Genomic DNA, 19,937 nt, shown 5'->3' with positions numbered 1-19,937 from the left:
AGCTGAAACTATATCATCACATCCAAGAAACTGTCCATAGATCTCCGAGATAGAATTGTGATGAAGCAAATAAAAGTATGTGAACCCTTTGGAATTAGCTGGAGTTCTGCATAAATTGGTCATCAAATTTGATCTGATCTTCATCTAAGTCACAACAATAGACAAACATAGTGTGCTTAAATTAATAATGCACAAATTATTGTATTTGTAGGTCGGAAAATGTATGTGAACCCCTAGGCTAATGACTTCTCCAAAAGCTAAATTGGAGTCAGGAGTCAGCTAACATGGAGTCCAATCAATGAGACTGGATTGGAGATTTTGGATAGAGCTGCCCTATAAAAAACTCACAAAATTGGAGTTTGCTATTCACAAGAAGAATTGCCTGATGTGAACCATGCCTCGAACAAAAGAGATCTCAGAAGACCCAAGATTAAGAATTGTTGACTTGCATAAAGCTGTAAAGGGTTACAAAAGTATCTCTAAAAGCCTTGATGTTCATCAGTCCACGATATGACAAATTGTCTTTAAATGGAGAAAGTTCAGCACTGTTGCTACTCTCCCTAGGAGTAGCCGTCCTGCAAAAATGACTGCAAGAGCACAGCGCAGAATGCTCAATGAGGTTAAGAAGAATCCTAGAGTGTCAGCTAAAGACTTATAGAAATATCTGGAACATGAAAACATCTCTGTTGACGAGTCTACGATACGTAAAACACTAAACAAGAATGGTGTTCATGGGAGGACACCACGGAAGAAGCCACTGCTGTCCAAAAAACCCATTGCTGCACGTCTGAAGTTTGCCCAAGTGCACCTGGATGTTCCACAGTGCTACTGGCAAAATATTCTGTGGACAGATGAAACTACAGTTGAGTTGTTTGGAAGGAACACACAACACTATGTGTGGAGAAAAAAAGGCACAGCACACCAACATCAAAACCTCATCCCAACTGTATGGTGGAGGGAGCATCATGGTTTGGGGCTGCTTTGCTGCCTCAGGGCCTGGACAGCTTGCTATGAGACGGAAAAATGAATTCCCAAGTTTATCAAGACGTTTTGCAGGAGAATGTAAGGCTATCTGTCTGCAAATTGAAGCTCAACAGAAGTTGGGTGATGCAACAAGACAACGACCCAAAACACAGAAGTAAATCTACAACAGAATGGCTTCAACAGAAGAAAATACGCCTTCTGGAGTGGCCCAGTCAGAGTCCTGACCTCAACCCGATTGATATGCTGTGGCATGACCTCACGAGAGCAGTTCACACCCGACATCCCAAGAATATTGCTGAACTGAAACAGTTTTGTAAAGAGGAATGGCCAAAATTCCTCCTGACCGTTGTGCAGATCCACAACTACCGAAAATGTTTGGTTGAGGTTATTGCTGCCAAAGGAGGGTCAACCAGTTATTAAACCCAATGGTTCACATACTTTTTTCACCCTGCACTGTGAATGTTTACACAGTGTGTTCAATTAAGACATGAAAACATTTAGTTGTTTGTGTGTTATTAGTTTAAGCAGACAGTTTGTCTATTGTTGTGATCTAGATGGAGATCAGATGACATTTTATGACCAATTTATGCAGAAATCCAGGTATTCCAAAGGGTTCACATACTTTTTCTTGTCACTGTATCTGGGGAAGGGTATACAACAATTTCTAGAGTGTTGAACGTTTCCAAGAGCACAGTGCTCTCCATCACTGGGAAATTGAAAAAATATGGAACGACCCAGACTCTGCCTAGAGCTAGCCGTCCTACCAAACTAAACAACCGGGCAAGAAGGACCTGAAAGAACTACAGGGTTCCTTGGCTGAGGTGGAAGAACTTGCCAGAAGGATAAGTCTCTACAGCACGTCACCAATCTAGGCTTTATGGGAGAGTGACCAGATGGAAGCCACTCCTGAGAAAAAGGCACATGACAGCACACCTGGAACTTGCAAAACCCCCCGTGAAAAACTCAGAGATCATAAGGCATAAGATTATGTGGTCTGATGAGACAAAGATTGAACGCTTTGGCCTGAATGCAAAGAGCTGTGTCTGGAGAAAACCAGGCACAGCTCATCACCCGTCTTAACACCACCCCAACCGTGAAGCATTGTGGTGGCAGCATCACGCTATGTGGATGCTTTCAGAGGCAGGGACAGGGAGACTGGTAAGGATAGAGGGAACAGTGAATGGAGCCAAATACAGGCAAATTCTTGATGAGAACCTGCTTCAGAGTGCAAACGAACTTAGACTGGGGGCGAAGATTTACACTCCAACAGGACAATGACCACAATCATACAGCCAAAGCAAGACTGGAATGGCTTCAGAATAAGAATGTGAAAGTCCTTGAGTGGTCCATTCAAAGGCCAGACTTGAATCCCATTGAAAAACTGTGGAAAGACTTGAAGATTGCTGTTCCCTTCCACTCACCATCTAACTTTTTTTCAGTTTTACAAACAGACAGATAATGACAGCAAACAATACATTGAGAATACCCCCGCCCCTTTCTGAATGAGCTTTGTCTGTTAGTGGTAGTGGGGTGGTAGATGCCTAGTCTCCCTAATGGCTCAGCACACACACACACACGCACACGCACACGCACACACAGACACAGAAGTCAGTGCCGAATCGCATTTATTCGGTCTCTAATCAAACGGAATTGCATCGAATCGTTTCAAACTACAACGTATCGTTGAGCCCATGTCTTTAGATATGTATCGAATCATCTTGAAAGGGAAAGATGCACATCCCTAGCTATAATGATCAGTAAGACATGGTATAATGATCAGTAGCACTCACTTCCGTCATCATGAAGTGCTTTGAGAGACTAGTCAAGGACCATATCACCTCCACCCTACCTGACACCCTAGACCCACTCCAAATTGCTTACAGCCCAAATAGGTTAACAGACGACGCAATCGCAACCACACTGCACACTGCCCTAACCCATCTGGACAAGAGGAATACCTATATAAGAATGCTGTTCATCGACTACAGCTCAGCATTTAACACCATAGTACCCTCCAAATTCGTCATTAAGCTCGAGACCCTGGGTCTCGACCCTGCCCTGTGCAACTGGGTCCTGGACTTCCTGACGGGCCGCCCCCAGGTGGTGAGGGTAGGTAACAACATCACCACCCCGCTGATCCTCAACACTGGGGACCTACAAGGGTGCGTTCTCAGCCCTCTCCTGTATTCCCTGTTTACCCACAACTGCGTGGCCATGCAATCCTCCAACTCAAGTTTGCAGACGACACTACAGTGGTAGGCTTGATTACCAACAACGACGAGACGGCCCACAGGGAGGAGGTGAGAGCCCTCGGAGTGTGGTGTCAGGAAAATAACCTCACACTCAATGTCAACAAAACAAAGGAGATGATCGTGGACTTCAGGAAACAGTAGAGGGAGCAGCCCCCTATCCACATTGATGGGACAGTAGTGGAGAGGGTGGAAAGTTTTAAGTTCCTCGGCGTACACATCACGGACAAACTGAAATGGACAAACTCCACCCACACAGACAGATTGGTGAAGAAGGAGCAGCAGCGCCTCTTCAACCTTAGGAGGCTGAATAAATTCGGCTCGTCACCAAAAACACTCAAACTTTTACAGATGCACTCCGCCCATAACCGTAAGGCTCTCCAGAGGGTAGTGAGGTCTGCACAACGCATCACCGGGGGTAAACTACCTGCCCTCCAGGACACCTACACCACTCGATGTCACAGGAAGGCTAAAAAGATCATCAAGGACAACAACCACCCGAGCCACTGCCTGTTCACCCCGCTATCATCCAGAAGGTAGTTGTTGTGAAATTGTTAGGTTAGATTACTTGTTAGATATTGCTGCATGGTCGGAACTAGAAGCACAAGCATTTCGATACACTCGCATTAACATCTGCTAACCACGTGTATGTGACAAATAACATTTGATTTGATTTGAAGATGTGCTATAATGATATTGTCACAGTGAGTTTGAGAAAACAGGGAACAGAGCAGTGGGAACATTAATAATAATTACATTATTCAACTACGTTTACCGGTATGTGTTGATATTAATAACGATTCCAACATGGAGGAACATTTGGCCAAACTATTTCTGGTTTTCTCTGACAGATCTGGGTTAAAATGTGAAACACACTACATGACCAAAAGTATGTAGACACCTGCTTGTCGAACATCTCATTCCAAAATCATGGGCATTAACATGGAGTTGGTCCCACCTTTGCTGCTATAACAGCCTGTACTCTTCCACTAGATGTTGGAACATTGCTGTGGGGACTGGCTTCCATTCAGTCATAAGAGCATTAGTGAGGAAGGGCACTGATTCTGGGTGATTAGGCCTGGCTCGCAGTCGCCATTCCAATTCATTCCAAAGGTATTCGATGGGGTTGAGGTCAGGGCTCTGTGCAGGCCAGTCATGTTCTTCCACACTGATCTCGACAAACCACTTCTGTACGGACCTCGCTTTGCGCACAGGGGCATTGCCTTCCCCAAACTGTTGCCACAAAGTTGGAAGCACAGAATCGTCTAGAATGTCGTTGTGTGCTGTAGCGTTAAGATTTCCCTTCACTGGAACAAAGGGGCCTAGCCAAACCATATAAAACAGCCCCAGACCATTATTCCTCCTCCAACAAACTTTACAGCTGGCATCCACCAAACCCAGATTTGTTTGTCGGACTGCCAAATGGTGAAGTGTGATTCATCACTCCAGAGAACGCATTTTCACTGCTCCAGAGTCCAATGCCGGCGAGCTTTAAACCCCTCCAGCTGAACACTTGGCACTGCGCATGGTCGGCTGCTCGGCCATGGAAACCCATTTCATGAAGCTCCCGACGAACAGTTCTTGTGCTGACGTTGCTTCCAGAGGCAGTTTGGAACTCGGTAGTGAGTGTTGCAACCGAGAACAGATGATTTTTTACGCTACGCACTTCAGCACTCAGCGATCTCGTTCAGTGAGCTTGTGTGACCTACCAATTCACGGCTGAGCCGTTGTTGCTCCTAGCCGTTTCCACTTCACAATAACAGCACTTGACCGGGGCAGTTCTAGCAGAGCAGAAATCTGATGAAGTGACTTGTTGCAAAGTTGGCATCCTATGTCAGTGTCAGGTTGAAAGTCACTGAGCTCTTCAGTAAGGCCATTCTACTGCCAATGTTTGTTTATGGAGATTGCGTGGCTGTGTGCTCGATTTTATACACCTGTCAGCAACGGGTGTGGCTGAAATAGCTGAATCCTCTAAATTTGAAGGGGTGTCCACATGCTTTTGTATATATAGTGTACCTTTCTAATACTTGATTTAGTTTGGCATGTCCAATGGACCCAATGAAATAGTCCCAAAAGTGCAAAGGCATGGCTAAATCAAAGGCACCTCAATGTATTTGACTAAGGTCTGTCTTAGGACTCAATCTTGTTTGTCCTGTCAATTAAATCACTGAACAATACTATAACTAAGTTGACTTGATTTGAGTTTATTTTACACTTCTAGAGCTACGTATTGTAATGACTATTGACTAATACTATAGGACTACTAACTGATATACACAATGGAAGGTTAGGTCTGTGTAAGAAAGATTTAAATTATTTGTGTGCTATGGACCTGAGGAAGATGGTAATCTTACCTGGCTGTCCGGCGGGTCCTGGGTCTCCCTTGCGGCCGGAGGCTCCACTGAATCCTGGGGGTCCCTCAGGACCGGGGTCTCCTGGCTGACCGGGCTGACCTGGAACAGACCAGAGGACTCATCAGTGACCTCATTTACCTCCAAGCGGAAAACTCTCTTCGCTAGCTCTAGTAACTAGCTAATGATAACGAACTGCAGCTAACTGCAGCTTCAAGCATCCTCTGGTAAGAATTAAGCTAATTGTAATTAACTTTATGAACTGAATATAAAACTCTCCTATGGCAAACAGACACTGGGTATGACAGTCCACTGACCTGAGAGTCCCTCCAGTCCGGGGGGTCCTGTGGCGCCACGGCCGCCTGGTAGACCTGAAGGGCCGGGGGAGCCACGCTCTCCCTTCAGCAAGATGGGGGCTGGAGCAAAACCTGGGTCACCTGGGGGTCCTGAGATCAGTGATGACAACGAGAGAGGTTAGAGAAGAGAAGTGGGGTACACCAGAGATGTCAGTCAGAGTTTTTGGGAGTGTATGTAGGTGTTTGGGAGGATGTTTGGGAGGGTGTGTCTATGTGTGTGTGTGTGTGTGTGCGCAAGCAGAGGGGATGAGGGGTGAAGACTCAACCGGGAGTGCCAGCATCTCCGGGTTCTCCAGGGAGACCAGATGATCCAGGGATTCCAGAATCTCCCTTTGGTCCTGGGGTAGAGAGCGAGAGGTGGAGAGAGGGAGTAGAGAGAGAGGAAGGAGAGAGAGGGGGGAGGAAAGAGAGAGGAAGGGAGTAGAGTGAGAGAGGTGGAGAGGAAGGGAAATAAGGGAGATGAGGGAATATTGTCAACAGAGACACCTATGATGGGACATTCACATATACCCGTGGTCACAAACCTTTTCAAAATGTAAGCCGGGAACTACCACTCAGATTTTTTTTTACATTACTTAAACTTAAGCCTATGCAACATTAACCAATTAAAAACAGTTTTGTAGAAATTATGTTTGTGCAATAGGCTATAGGCCCAATACATTATCACTGCATATTGGCTACACTTGAATTGCCCTGCCAATATTGTTCTTCTCAGACCTTTTTGAAATTATATTTACACATTTTAGGTATATGATCACACTGGTAATATATAATTTGTTGTATTACTTGTGAGGCGCAGCTGAGTGAGCATAATTATACACTTTTTCTCCTATGGACAGATGGCCTGCATCTGATGGTCAGTCTGAGGGTTACGGAGGGAGCAGCTACCTCACCCGACTCACCGTCCCTCCTTTTTCCCTCCCTCTGCTGAGAAAAGGGGACACAGTCTTCCAGCTAATGGCGAAACTTAAGTCGCACTGCATTATTTCTGCCTCATGCACCAATTCATGATGTTAGTCCTATGACCAGAGAAAGTGAAATACTCCTCGGTATAGTGTTGACAGTGATGAATAACAACTTAAACACAAACTTACTTATAAAAACAGCAGCTCTTCGCTGTATTCGTTTAATCTCTCTCTAGTCATGGTTTTAAAAGTTTTGAAATCTCATATTATCAACTTTGCTGTGCATTCTAGGCTTTGTTTTTACAGTTCATGGCGTGAGGAAACTGTGCAGACACAGTGATCTGAGCTATCTGATTGGCCAGTGGTAGGCCTATAGGTACACTTGATTTGCTCTCTGGACCAGTTGGTGGGGTTCTACCTTCAGACACATGAAATGGTTCAAAATGCAAACACTTTGCCTTACTAGGGTTGCTGAATCAAGTGCACCTAACACCAACAGTGCGAAACTAATTTAAAAAAAATAAGAACGCGAGGCTTTATCATTGTTTTTATTTACAGAAATGTTTGGTGATCGACTAGGAATGGGAATGTTATTCCTGACTGACCTGGGAATCCGGGAACTCCAGGCAGTCCGAGGTCTCCCTTCAACCCTTTGGTACCAGGAAGGCCAGCATTACCCTGGTCACATGATAGGGGAGAGGTCAGGGGTCATATAATATCCCAATCCCAGATGGAATTTTCTATTTACTTCATACAATCCCAAACCAAACCAACCCATAGCCCCTATCCCCCGAGTAAGTGTCTATATTTGACACATCCTGCTATCAATGGGGGAAGGAGATCCAAGGATCTAAGTTGACTGGTTCCTTACCGGGAATCCGGGCGATCCAAATTCTCCCTTCGCTCCGGGGAAACCAGGCGATCCAGGAATTCCGGAAATTCCCTTCTCACCTTTGGTCCCACCGCTGCCGACAGGGCCACGGGGACCTTCAGAGCCAGGAGGACCTTCACACGAATAGGTCAAAGGTTAGAGGTCAGAGATAACACTCATCTCAACCTGACATTATAACAAATAACAATAAAAATAACCATAGAGATAAAACTAGATCCAGTTGATCTATCTCCATGGTTACTGTATAACACTAACATCAACAGTCAACATAGCATAAAACTGCATGCGTACATACAACTATTTAAAAACAGTTTAAATACAGTATAAAGGGGGAGACTTGAGTGTGTGTTCAAGAATGTTTTGTGTATTGCGGGGTGTACAGTGTCTGTGTAAGCTATAGTCTTTTGTTAGGCTTCACAACCCATCCTGAAAAGTAAATTGTGGTTAACAAATCACCAGCATGGTTAAGTTGTACCCAATTCAACAAAATGCTAGCCTGAGTGCCAGTCTCTTTGTGCTACCATGCTAACAATGACAGCAATGAGTTGGCAAGAGCACAAACGGATCTGGGACCAGGCCAAACAAAATGTACACAGATCAGTTTCATCACCACAGAACAACAAAGGTCATCATCATCAAACCATGGATTCTAACCTGGAGGACCTAGGTATCCCAGAATTCCGGGAATAGCAGAGCCGGTGCGGCAGAATGTGAAGGGTTTAAAACAAGAGGCAAGAGTTAGCATAGATCGATACACCATCAGGCTAACGTCTGACACAACCAAACCTCAGGGCAAACCATATGTTATGTTTGTGTTTCAATATTGTTATTTCATTTCAATTAATACCTGTTTGGGATTTGGCTGTGTACATATAAGATACAGTGAACTTATTTCTAAAAGCTAAATAGCGCTAGTTCTTACATATGTAAAGTTAATGGAAAAAGTGCTAACAACTTATTATCTTTAAACTACATGATGCTAAGTTCATGTTTATCAAGTACATTTTCAAGAAATTTGTCAATTCCAAGTTGAACAGCATTACAATGACTGTTTTTAGTGTTAGAGGTTTGTGTGTTAGCGAACCAATAATTCATTCATCAGAAATAGTGTCTGTTAAAAAAGGTATTGATTATTCAAAGATGTATGTTACCACATACTGTACATTCTAAAACATACAAAAATAATTTCAAGCAAAAGTTAAAATCATTTTAGTTATGGTTATTTGACCAGTGTGACTACTCAATCAGAAGGAAAAGTGAGATTAGCAGGAGTAAAAAAGGAAGGATCAGAAAATGAAGGGAAGAAAATAATTAATAAATTCTAAATCCAAGATCCAAGATCAATCAGCAACACAGTGAGGTTAGGGGTTCTAGATTTGTATTCTAGACCAGGAGAACATGCAGTAGAACAGATGCCTGTGTACTGGAACTCTGACCTTCGGGACCTGGGTACGGACGAACGTGTCATCAGAGGGGGAGGGTCCACACCACAGGGGGTGGAGCCAAGACACAGGAAACAGGAAGTACATGTCATACCATCGCTCTCATCCCCCCCCACAACTGGAGATGACGCCTATCCTGGCACAGAGCTGGGCTAGTAGTACTGGGCTCAATACAGCTTTCTATAATATACTATATATGTACATGTACACTGAGTATACAAATGCTCTTTCCATGACATAGACTGACCAGGTGAATCCAGGTGAAAGCTATGATCCCTTATTGATATCACTTGTTAAAAGCATGTCGATCATTGTAGATGAAGGGGAGGAGACAGGTTAAAGAAGGATTTTTAAGCCTTGAGACAATTTAGATATGGATTGTGTATGTGTGCCATTCAGAAGGTGAATGGTCAAAATAAATATGTAAGTGCCTTTGAAAGGGGTATGGTAGTAGATGCCAGGCGCACTGGTTTATGTCACGAACAGCAACACTAGTAGATTTTTCCTGCTCAACAGTATCAAGAATGGTCCAACACCCAAAGTATATCCAGCCAACTTGACACATCTGTGGGAAGCATTGGAGTAAACATGGGCCAGCATTCCTGTGGAACGCTTTCGACACCTTGTAGAGTCCATGCCCCGACCAAATGAGGCTGTTCTGAGGGCAAAAGGAAGGTGGTGTTCCTAAAGTTTGGTATACTCAGTGTATACATAGGCTCTCCAATGTAAGAGACACTTTTGGAAGGTATTTTGAGAATCAAGACGATAAAGAATCTTACTTAAAGTACAGCGCAAGTGATGTGAGGAAATCGAATTAGAGGATGGTTTAGAGCAGGGGTGTCAAACATACGGCCAGCGGACAGGATCCGGGTGTTTTTTTTTTAATATATATTTTATTTTGGCGGGGGGGGGGACAAACTCAATATAAAGTTACTAAAACCAAATCAAAACTGTGTAGAAATTATAATGGACCTGCATTCATATAGTTGTTGATGGTATACAGCTCACTAACAATCACCAAAATTAAAGCTAGAAAGTCGGGGAGCACTGAAAATTCAAAAAGAATAAAACATTTTTTGCACATTTTGACTGCGAGAAAATATTACAGGTTTTCAGTGCGGTCCTCAGGACTTCGTTGAAGACTGAATGCGGCCCCTGGGCAAAATTAGTTTGACACCCCCGATATAGAGGATTATATACCTATAGTGATCCCCTTTTAGACACCTTATCAATGTAACTAAGTCTAAGGGAGTTGGAATTAAATCTGAAATTAAATGATGTTTAATTGTGGTCTTAATGTTATAACTGAGCCCAACTCTGTGCTATAGTCTGGCATTGTGATTCGGGTGCTGAGGTGCAGTTGGACACACATGGCCCATGCAGGACAGACAGTTGACTGACACACAGATCACTGTGGGAGAAACAGAGACGAGTCACAGACAAACCTTCTCAGTCTTACCTAGACTCCAGTAGCCTATTGATAATACTGGATCCACCGTGTTGTGGTCTAGGGACCACAATGGAAATAAGTATTTCAAATGTATGTATTGTGTGAATATGTATATCTTTCTTTGGCTGGCTAATAAAATCAATCAATCATCAATCAGTGTTCAGTTGAACAGTGTATTATTCCTTCAATAAATGACACTGATCTACAGTGAGAACACTTTATAGTTCATTCCTTAACTGTATAATACAGGGGTTCCATGCGATATGGGCAGTCAATGAGATCTATTTGACCGACTACGCCAACGTTGTATTGGAAACGTTCAGTCAAACCCACCGATACCCCTTTGACTTACAACACTCTTCTCACTTTTATAGATAATGGTGTTTCTAGATAGTCTAGGTTCTTTGTTGTTGATACAGAGTTGAATCCACCAAATATAAGCATTCGTTTCCTAGGCTTTTGAAACCCCTTCTCTAATGCATAGTTAGACCTGTTACAGGTTTGACTCTAGTTCGTCTGCTTCACACCAACGTCACATATTTAGACAATTAGGATATAAAACACCAAACAACACACAAGACACACGCACATCAACCCTGTGGAGAGATGGACAGATCAGGATCCGTTCCCCTGCAACCGAAAGGGGAGGGAGAGGGGGTGAGGAGACACAAGGATGGAGAGATGATTGACAAACAGATGGCTGGATTGATGGATGGATGGATGGATGGATGGAGGACGTAGACAACAACGTGTGGTCGCCCCCCCATGCTCTGATGTTGGGGGCGTAGCTGGAACCCAGACGGCGAGGGAGACACAGTGATTGGTGCGTGTTGGCGGCACACCCCAACATTTTGTAGTGAGGGGGTAAGGGGGTGGGGGACGTTTGGTTGCATAGTGGTGGTGATGGTGGTTTGAGTGACAGTGTATGTTTGTGCTCAGTGACATATAGCTGATCTGGGACCAGTGTTGATTGACAAAGAGGTTCCACGTCTCATGCAAATCAATGGGATTAACATAAAGCATTCACATAAAGAGCTGCAGGTAGGCCATGTTTGCTGCCTGGTTTTTACTTGGGTATGTGTGTGTGTATACAATGTGTGTGTGTGTGTATGCCATGTGTCAGAGAGAAATCTATCAATAATCTATCTTTTGAATTTCCTTCCCAGTCCATGATTTGATACATTTTAAACGTTTAACTATACCATACACTACAACCAGGAGGCTCCAGACTTCAAAATGTCCAGAAAACCAGGCAGCAACATTGGCTAAAAGGTGATGGAGTGATCAATTCATAACATACCTCCTCTTCCAGGGGGTCCGGGGGGTCCGGAGTTACCTTTGGGACCCTGGAGGGCCACACCTGGGGCACCAGGGGGCCCAACGCTGCCAGGGGACCCAGGTAGCCCAGGGAAACCCATCTCTCCCTTCTGACCAGGGAAGCCAGGGCTACCGGAAGAACCAGGGATGCCAAGATCTCCCTTCGCACCTGTGGGGAACAGACGGCAACAACACAAGGTCCTTTCATAATCAGAGTCACTTTGATTCACCAAGTACATTGACACATACCCAGAATGTGACCTGGTGAAATGGTGCTGCCAGCAATAGACACATGTAAAGAAAGAACACAGCCAGAGGATTTTACACACAGTCAACATACACAGTACATACAATAGAAATAAAGTAAACATAAAACATAGAACATTTGGTGTGGTGGGGGAGAAGTGGTGATTGAAGGATGTTGGTGGTTGTAGAGTAGTAGTGGTTGTTGTCGACTTCTTTTGATAGAAAAATAGATGGAGAATGCTATTTAAGTTGTATATGGTCTATAGTCGGTTATCAGCTACAGTAGCGGTTTGTTTGTCTGTCATTCAGGAGCTAGTGTAGAGTGTATGTATTGTTTGTGTGAGAGTAACAAAGACAGTCAGTCAGGTGGGGTGAGTCTCACCTGGTAATCCTGGGAGACCAGGAGAACCGGGGCCACCGAAACCAGGAAGACCTGTAGGAGAAGAGGATCATGGGAAAAAGAGGAGTTTCGTTTTAGACATCCAACTAATAAAATAACACTTTGGTCTTACTGCATAATATCACCACAACAAGCACTAAATCCTTGTGAACAATTACATTTTGGATAATTTAGTTTTATCATTTTGACTACAACTTTGGGGTATTGTCGACAGTTGAACTGATCTCATGAGGCATTTATAAGATATATCATCATATATCAATGGGTATATAGTAATAATTTAAAAGTAAAAAAATGTAAGTAGCAATCGCAGATTGCTCCTTTAAGTGACTACGCCAACTACCTGGGTCTCCTTTGACTCCCGCTGGTCCAGGGATTCCGTCACGACCCGCCTGACCCTTGTCCCCTGGGAACCCAGGTGATCCGGCACGGCCGTTCTCTCCCGGTCGGCCGGGTGGTCCGCTGAGACCGGGGTTACCGGGGATACCATCCAGACCCTTAGGCCCGGGAATCCCGGGAGAACCTAGAGGAAGTACCAGAAAGACAGCCGGACAGATTTAATGACATAGGTAGCTGGATATAAGATGAAGGCTTGGAAGAATATCATACACCTGATTCTTCTTTTGTTATCCAATGCTCGTGGTTAGACCATAGCACCATAACCATTAGTTACCTTGGAATCCTGGGAGGCCGGGGTCACCTTTGGCGCCAGGGCCGCCAGGAAACCCTGGAAGACCTGGTGTTCCGGAAGTTCCTTTTATTCCGTTTTGCCCGGGGAATCCTGACTGACCGGGCTCACCCTGAGAGAGAGAGAGAGAGAGAGAGAGAGAGAGAGAGAGAGAGAGAGAGAGAGAGAGAGAGAGAGAGAGAGAGAGAGAGAGAGTGAGAGAAAGAAAGAAAGAGGAAGAGAGAGAGAAAGAAAGAGAAAGAGAGAGTGAGAGAAAGAAAGAGAGAGAGAGTAAAAGAAAGAGAGTGAGAGAAAGTACGAGAGAGAGAGAGAAAGAAAGAGAGAGTGAGAGAAAGAGAGAGAAAGAGAGAGAGAGAAAGAGAGAGAGAAAGAGAGAGAGAGAGAGAAAAGAGAGTGAGAGAGAGAGAGAAAGAGAGAGAAAGAGAGTGAGAGAAAGAAAGAGAGAAAGAGAGAGTGAGAGAAAGAAAGAGAGAGTGAGAGAAAGAATGAGAGAGAAATAGAAAGAGAGAGTGAGAGAGCAAGAGAGAGAGAGAAAGAGAAAGAGAAAGAGAAAGAGAGAGAAAGAGAGAGAAAGAGAGAGAGAAAGAGAGAGAAAGAGAGAGAGGGAGAGAAAGAGAGAGAGAGAGAGAGAGAGCAGGAGAGAGGGAGAGAAAGGAATAAAGTTGCATTGCAGACTAATAGTACAAGCTCTACAACTACTGATTATAACAATACCAATTTTGTCAATTAAGCAGATTTTCCATATTACTCAAATATTATTCAGAATGAGTATACAGTTCCCTTTGAAACAGGTAAGCTCATCTAAACTTGGACAGAGATCTAGACTTATGCATAAAGGCAAACACGGTTCTATGCGGTACTGGTTCTATAAAGGTTCTAGACTGTTCTAAAGGGTTCTAGAGTAGAGGGTTCCATACCTTGGGACCTGTAGCTCCTGGGGAACCAAAGCCAGGGGAACCGGGCTCTCCCTTAGCTCCAGGGAACCCTGATGCTCCTGAACTACCGGGTCCACCCGGCCGACCTGATTGACCCGGAGTTCCTTTCGCCCCTGTGGGTCCTGTGACATCATCATAAATGGACAATAAGATTGGTGCAGTCGGATAAATAGAGTTCAGTGACAACACTAACTAATTGTGATTAATCTAGCAATCAGTATATGGATCGAACTGTATTTGTATACTTGTTTTTTCCATCATTAAACTGATACAGAACACCTGCTGTAACACAATAAAAGTATTCAGGTATGTCAATTCATAACGGCCAGCGTTTCTATGAACGTGGAGAGCTGAGAGTGGCCAAATCTCGAGGGTTGTGGGAAGTCTTTACATAAAAAATATATATTCTTGGTTATATTTCAGTGTATAAAACATAGGAATGACAGGTAAATAAACATAACATTTTGGCAATGGTGATGGTGATGGTGGGGATATGGGGTTATAGAACATGATGGTGTGGATATGGGCTTATAGAACATGATGGTGATGGTGGGGATACGAGGTTATAGAAAATGATGGTGGGGATATGTGGTTATAGTACATGATGGTGGGGATACGAGGTTATAGAACATGATGGTGGGGATATGAGGTTATAGAACATGATGGTGGGGATATGTGGTTATAGAACAGGATGGTGGGGATACGTGGTTATAGAACAGGATGGTGGGGATACGATGGTTATAGAACATGATGGTGGGGATACGAGGTTATAGAACATGATGGTGTGGATATGGGGTTATAGAACATGATGGTGTGGATATGAGGCTATAGAACATGATGGTGGGGATATGTGGTTATAGAACATGATGGTGGGGATATGTGGTTATAGAACATGATGGTGGGGATATGAGGTTATAGAACATGATGGTGGGGATATGTGGTTATAGAACATGATGATGGGGATATGAGGTTATAGAACATGATGGTGGGGATACGAGGTTATAGAACATGATGGTGGGGATATGAGGTTATAGAACAGGAATGTGGGGATATGAGGTTATAGAAGATGATGGTGGGGATACGAGGTTATAAAACATGATGGTGGGGATATGAGGTTATAGAACATGATGGTGGGGATATGAGATTATAGAACATGATGGTGGGGATATGAGGTTATAGAACATGATGGTGGGGATATGAGGTTATAGAACATGATGGTGGGGATATGAGGTTATAGAACATGATGGTGGGGATATAAGGTTATAGAACATGATGGTGGGGATATGAGGTTATAAAACATGATGGTGGGGATATGAGGTTATAAAACATGATGGTGGGGATATGAGGTTATAAAACATGATGGTGGGGATATGAGGTTATAGAACATGATGGTGGGGATATAAGGTTATAAAACATGATGGTGGGGATATAAGGTTATAAAACATGATGGTGGGGATATGTGGTTATAGAACATGATGGTGGGGATATGAGGTTATAGAACATGATGGTGGGGATATGTGGTTATAGAACATGATGGTGGGGATATGAGGTTATAGAACATGATGGTGGGGATATGTGGTTATAGAACATGATGGTGGGGATATGAGGTTATAGAACATGATGGTGGGGATATGTGGTTATAGAACATGATGGTGGGGATATGAGGTTATAGAACATGATGGTGGGGATATGAGGTTATAGAACATGATGGTGGGGATATGAGGTTATAGAACATGATGGTGGGGATATGTGGTTATAGAACATGATGGTGGGGATACGAGGTTATAGAACATGATGGTGGGGATACGAGGTTATAGAACATGATGGTGGGGATATGAGGATATAGAACATGATGGTGGGGATATGAGGTTATAGAACATAATGGTGGGGATATGTGGTTATAAAACATGATGGTGGGGATACGAGGTTATAGAACATGATGGTGGGGATATGAGGTTATAGAACATGATGGTGGGGATACGAGGTTATAGAACATGATGGTGGGGATACGAGGTTATAAAACATGATGGTGGGGATATGAGGTTATAGAACATGATGGTGGGGAAACGAGGTTATAAAACATGATGGTGGGGATATGTGGTTATAGAACATGATGGTGGGGATATGTGGTTATAGAACATGATGGTGGGGATATGTGGTTATAGAACATGATGGTGGGGATATGTGGTTATAGAACATGATGGTGGGGATATGAGGTTACAGAACATGATGGTGGGGATATGTGGTTATAGAACATGATGATGGGGATATGAGGTTATAGAACATGATGGTGGGGATACGAGGTTATAGAACATGATGGTGGGGATATGAGGTTATAGAACAGGAATGTGGGGATATGAGGTTATAGAACATGATGGTGGGGATATGAGGTTATAAAACATGATGGTGGGGATATGAGGTTATAGAACATGATGGTGGGGATATGAGGTAATAGAACATGATGGTGGGGATATGAGATTATAGAACATGATGGTGGGGATATGAGGTTATAGAACATGATGGTGGGGATATGAGGTTATAGAACATGATGGTGGGGATATGAGGTTATAGAACATGATGGTGGGGATATAAGGTTATAGAACATGATGGTGGGGATATGAGGTTATAAAACATGATGGTGGGGATATGAGGTTATAAAACATGATGGTGGGGATATGAGGTTATAAAACATGATGGTGGGGATATGAGGTTATAGAACATGATGGTGGGGATATAAGGTTATAAAACATGATGGTGGGGATATAAGGTTATAAAACATGATGGTGGGGATATGTGGTTATAGAACATGATGGTGGGGATATGAGGTTATAGAACATGATGGTGGGGATATGTGGTTATAGAACATGATGGTGGGGATATGAGGTTATAGAACATGATGGTGAGGATATGTGGTTATAGAACATGATGGTGGGGATATGAGGTTATAGAACATGATGGTGGGGATATGTGGTTATAGAACATGATGGTGGGGATATGAGGTTATAGAACATGATGGTGGGGATATGAGGTTATAGAACATGATGGTGGGGATATGAGGTTATAGAACATGATGGTGGGGATATGTGGTTATAGAACATGATGGTGGGGATACGAGGTTATAGAACATGATGGTGGGGATACGAGGTTATAGAACATGATGGTGGGGATATGAGGATATAGAACATGATGGTGGGGATATGAGGTTATAGAACATAATGGTGGGGATATGTGGTTATAAAACATGATGGTGGGGATACGAGGTTATAGAACATGATGGTGGGGATACGAGGTTATAGAACATGATGGTGGGGATATGTGGTTATAGAACAGGATGGTGGGGATACGTGGTTATAGAACAGGATGGTGGGGATACGATGGTTATAGAACATGATGGTGGGGATACGAGGTTATAGAACATGATGGTGTGGATATGGGGTTATAGAACATGATGGTGTGGATATGAGGCTATAGAACATGATGGTGGGGATATGTGGTTATAGAACATGATGGTGGGGATATGTGGTTATAGAACATGATGGTGGGGATATGAGGTTATAGAACATGATGGTGGGGATATGTGGTTATAGAACATGATGATGGGGATATGAGGTTATAGAACATGATGGTGGGGATACGAGGTTATAGAACATGATGGTGGGGATATGAGGTTATAGAACAGGAATGTGGGGATATGAGGTTATAGAACATGATGGTGGGGATACGAGGTTATAGAACATGATGGTGGGGATACGAGGTTATAAAACATGATGGTGGGGATATGAGGTTATAGAACATGATGGTGGGGATACGAGGTTATAAAACATGATGGTGGGGATATGTGGTTATAGAACATGATGGTGGGGATATGAGGTTACAGAACATGATGGTGGGGATATGTGGTTATAGAACATGATGATGGGGATATGAGGTTATAGAACATGATGGTGGGGATACGAGGTTATAGAACATGATGGTGGGGATATGAGGTTATAGAACAGGAATGTGGGGATATGAGGTTATAGAACATGATGGTGGGGATATGAGGTTATAAAACATGATGGTGGGGATATGAGGTTATAGAACATGATGGTGGGGATATGAGGTAATAGAACATGATGGTGGGGATATGAGATTATAGAACATGATGGTGGGGATATGAGGTTATAGAACATGATGGTGGGGATATGAGGTTATAGAACATGATGGTGGGGATATGAGGTTATAGAACATGATGGTGGGGATATAAGGTTATAGAACATGATGGTGGGGATATGAGGTTATAAAACATGATGGTGGGGATATGAGGTTATAAAACATGATGGTGGGGATATGAGGTTATAAAACATGATGGTGGGGATATGCGGTTATAGAACATGATGGTGGGGATATAAGGTTATAAAACATGATGGTGGGGATATAAGGTTATAAAACATGATGGTGGGGATATGTGGTTATAGAACATGATGGTGGGGATATGAGGTTATAGAACATGATGGTGGGGATATGTGGTTATAGAACATGATGGTGGGGATATGAGGTTATAGAACATGATGGTGGGGATATGTGGTTATAGAACATGATGGTGGGGATATGAGGTTATAGAACATGATGGTGGGGATATGTGGTTATAGAACATGATGGTGGGGATATGAGGTTATAGAACATGATGGTGGGGATATGAGGTTATAGAACATGATGGTGGGGATATGAGGTTATAGAACATGATGGTGGGGATATGTGGTTATAGAACATGATGGTGGGGATACGAGGTTATAGAACATGATGGTGGGGATACGAGGTTATAGAACATGATGGTGGGGATATGAGGATATAGAACATGATGGTGGGGATATGAGGTTATAGAACATAATGGTGGGGATATGTGGTTATAAAACATGATGGTGGGGATACGAGGTTATAGAACATGATGGTGGGGATATGAGGTTATAGAACATGATGGTGGGGATATGTGGTTATAGAACAGGATGGTGGGGATACGTGGTTATAGAACAGGATGGTGGGGATACGATGGTTATAGAACATGATGGTGGGGATACGAGGTTATAGAACATGATGGTGTGGATATGGGGTTATAGAACATGATGGTGTGGATATGAGGCTATAGAACATGATGGTGGGGATATAAGGTTATAGAACATGATGGTGGGGATATGAGGTTATAAAACATGATGGTGGGGATATGAGGTTATAAAACATGATGGTGGGGATATGAGGTTATAAAACATGATGGTGGGGATATGAGGTTATAGAACATGATGGTGGGGATATAAGGTTATAAAACATGATGGTGGGGATATAAGGTTATAAAACATGATGGTGGGGATATGTGGTTATAGAACATGATGGTGGGGATATGAGGTTATAGAACATGATGGTGGGGATATGTGGTTATAGAACATGATGGTGGGGATATGAGGTTATAGAACATGATGGTGGGGATATGTGGTTATAGAACATGATGGTGGGGATATGAGGTTATAGAACATGATGGTGGGGATATGTGGTTATAGAACATGATGGTGGGGATATGAGGTTATAGAACATGATGGTGGGGATATGAGGTTATAGAACATGATGGTGGGGATATGAGGTTATAGAACATGATGGTGGGGATATGTGGTTATAGAACATGATGGTGGGGATACGAGGTTATAGAACATGATGGTGGGGATACGAGGTTATAGAACATGATGGTGGGGAT

General features: G+C 43.3%; 1 protein-coding gene across 2 annotated transcripts in view; it reads right to left on the bottom strand.

Annotated features, from left to right (window-relative positions):
• Window positions 1-19,937, bottom strand: part of col4a5 (collagen, type IV, alpha 5 (Alport syndrome)) — a 100,472-nt gene that overhangs the window by 6,751 nt on the left and 73,784 nt on the right. For both annotated transcript variants that reach the window (XM_055938514.1, XM_055938515.1), the window contains exons 34-43: window positions 14,198-14,337; window positions 13,266-13,392; window positions 12,936-13,115; window positions 12,575-12,625; window positions 11,930-12,115; window positions 7,717-7,850; window positions 7,451-7,523; window positions 6,207-6,278; window positions 5,902-6,030; window positions 5,588-5,686 (exon numbers count right to left, since the gene is read on the bottom strand). In XM_055938514.1, the coding sequence (XP_055794489.1) occupies window positions 5,588-5,686; window positions 5,902-6,030; window positions 6,207-6,278; window positions 7,451-7,523; window positions 7,717-7,850; window positions 11,930-12,115; window positions 12,575-12,625; window positions 12,936-13,115; window positions 13,266-13,392; window positions 14,198-14,337 (1,191 nt within the window). The remainder of the gene's footprint in view (window positions 1-5,587; window positions 5,687-5,901; window positions 6,031-6,206; window positions 6,279-7,450; window positions 7,524-7,716; window positions 7,851-11,929; window positions 12,116-12,574; window positions 12,626-12,935; window positions 13,116-13,265; window positions 13,393-14,197; window positions 14,338-19,937) is intronic.

Source organism: Salvelinus fontinalis, chromosome 11 (assembly GCF_029448725.1).
Source record: "Salvelinus fontinalis isolate EN_2023a chromosome 11, ASM2944872v1, whole genome shotgun sequence".
Taxonomy (NCBI): Eukaryota; Metazoa; Chordata; class Actinopteri; order Salmoniformes; family Salmonidae; genus Salvelinus; species Salvelinus fontinalis.
This window is presented reverse-complemented; position numbering and strand designations above follow the sequence as displayed.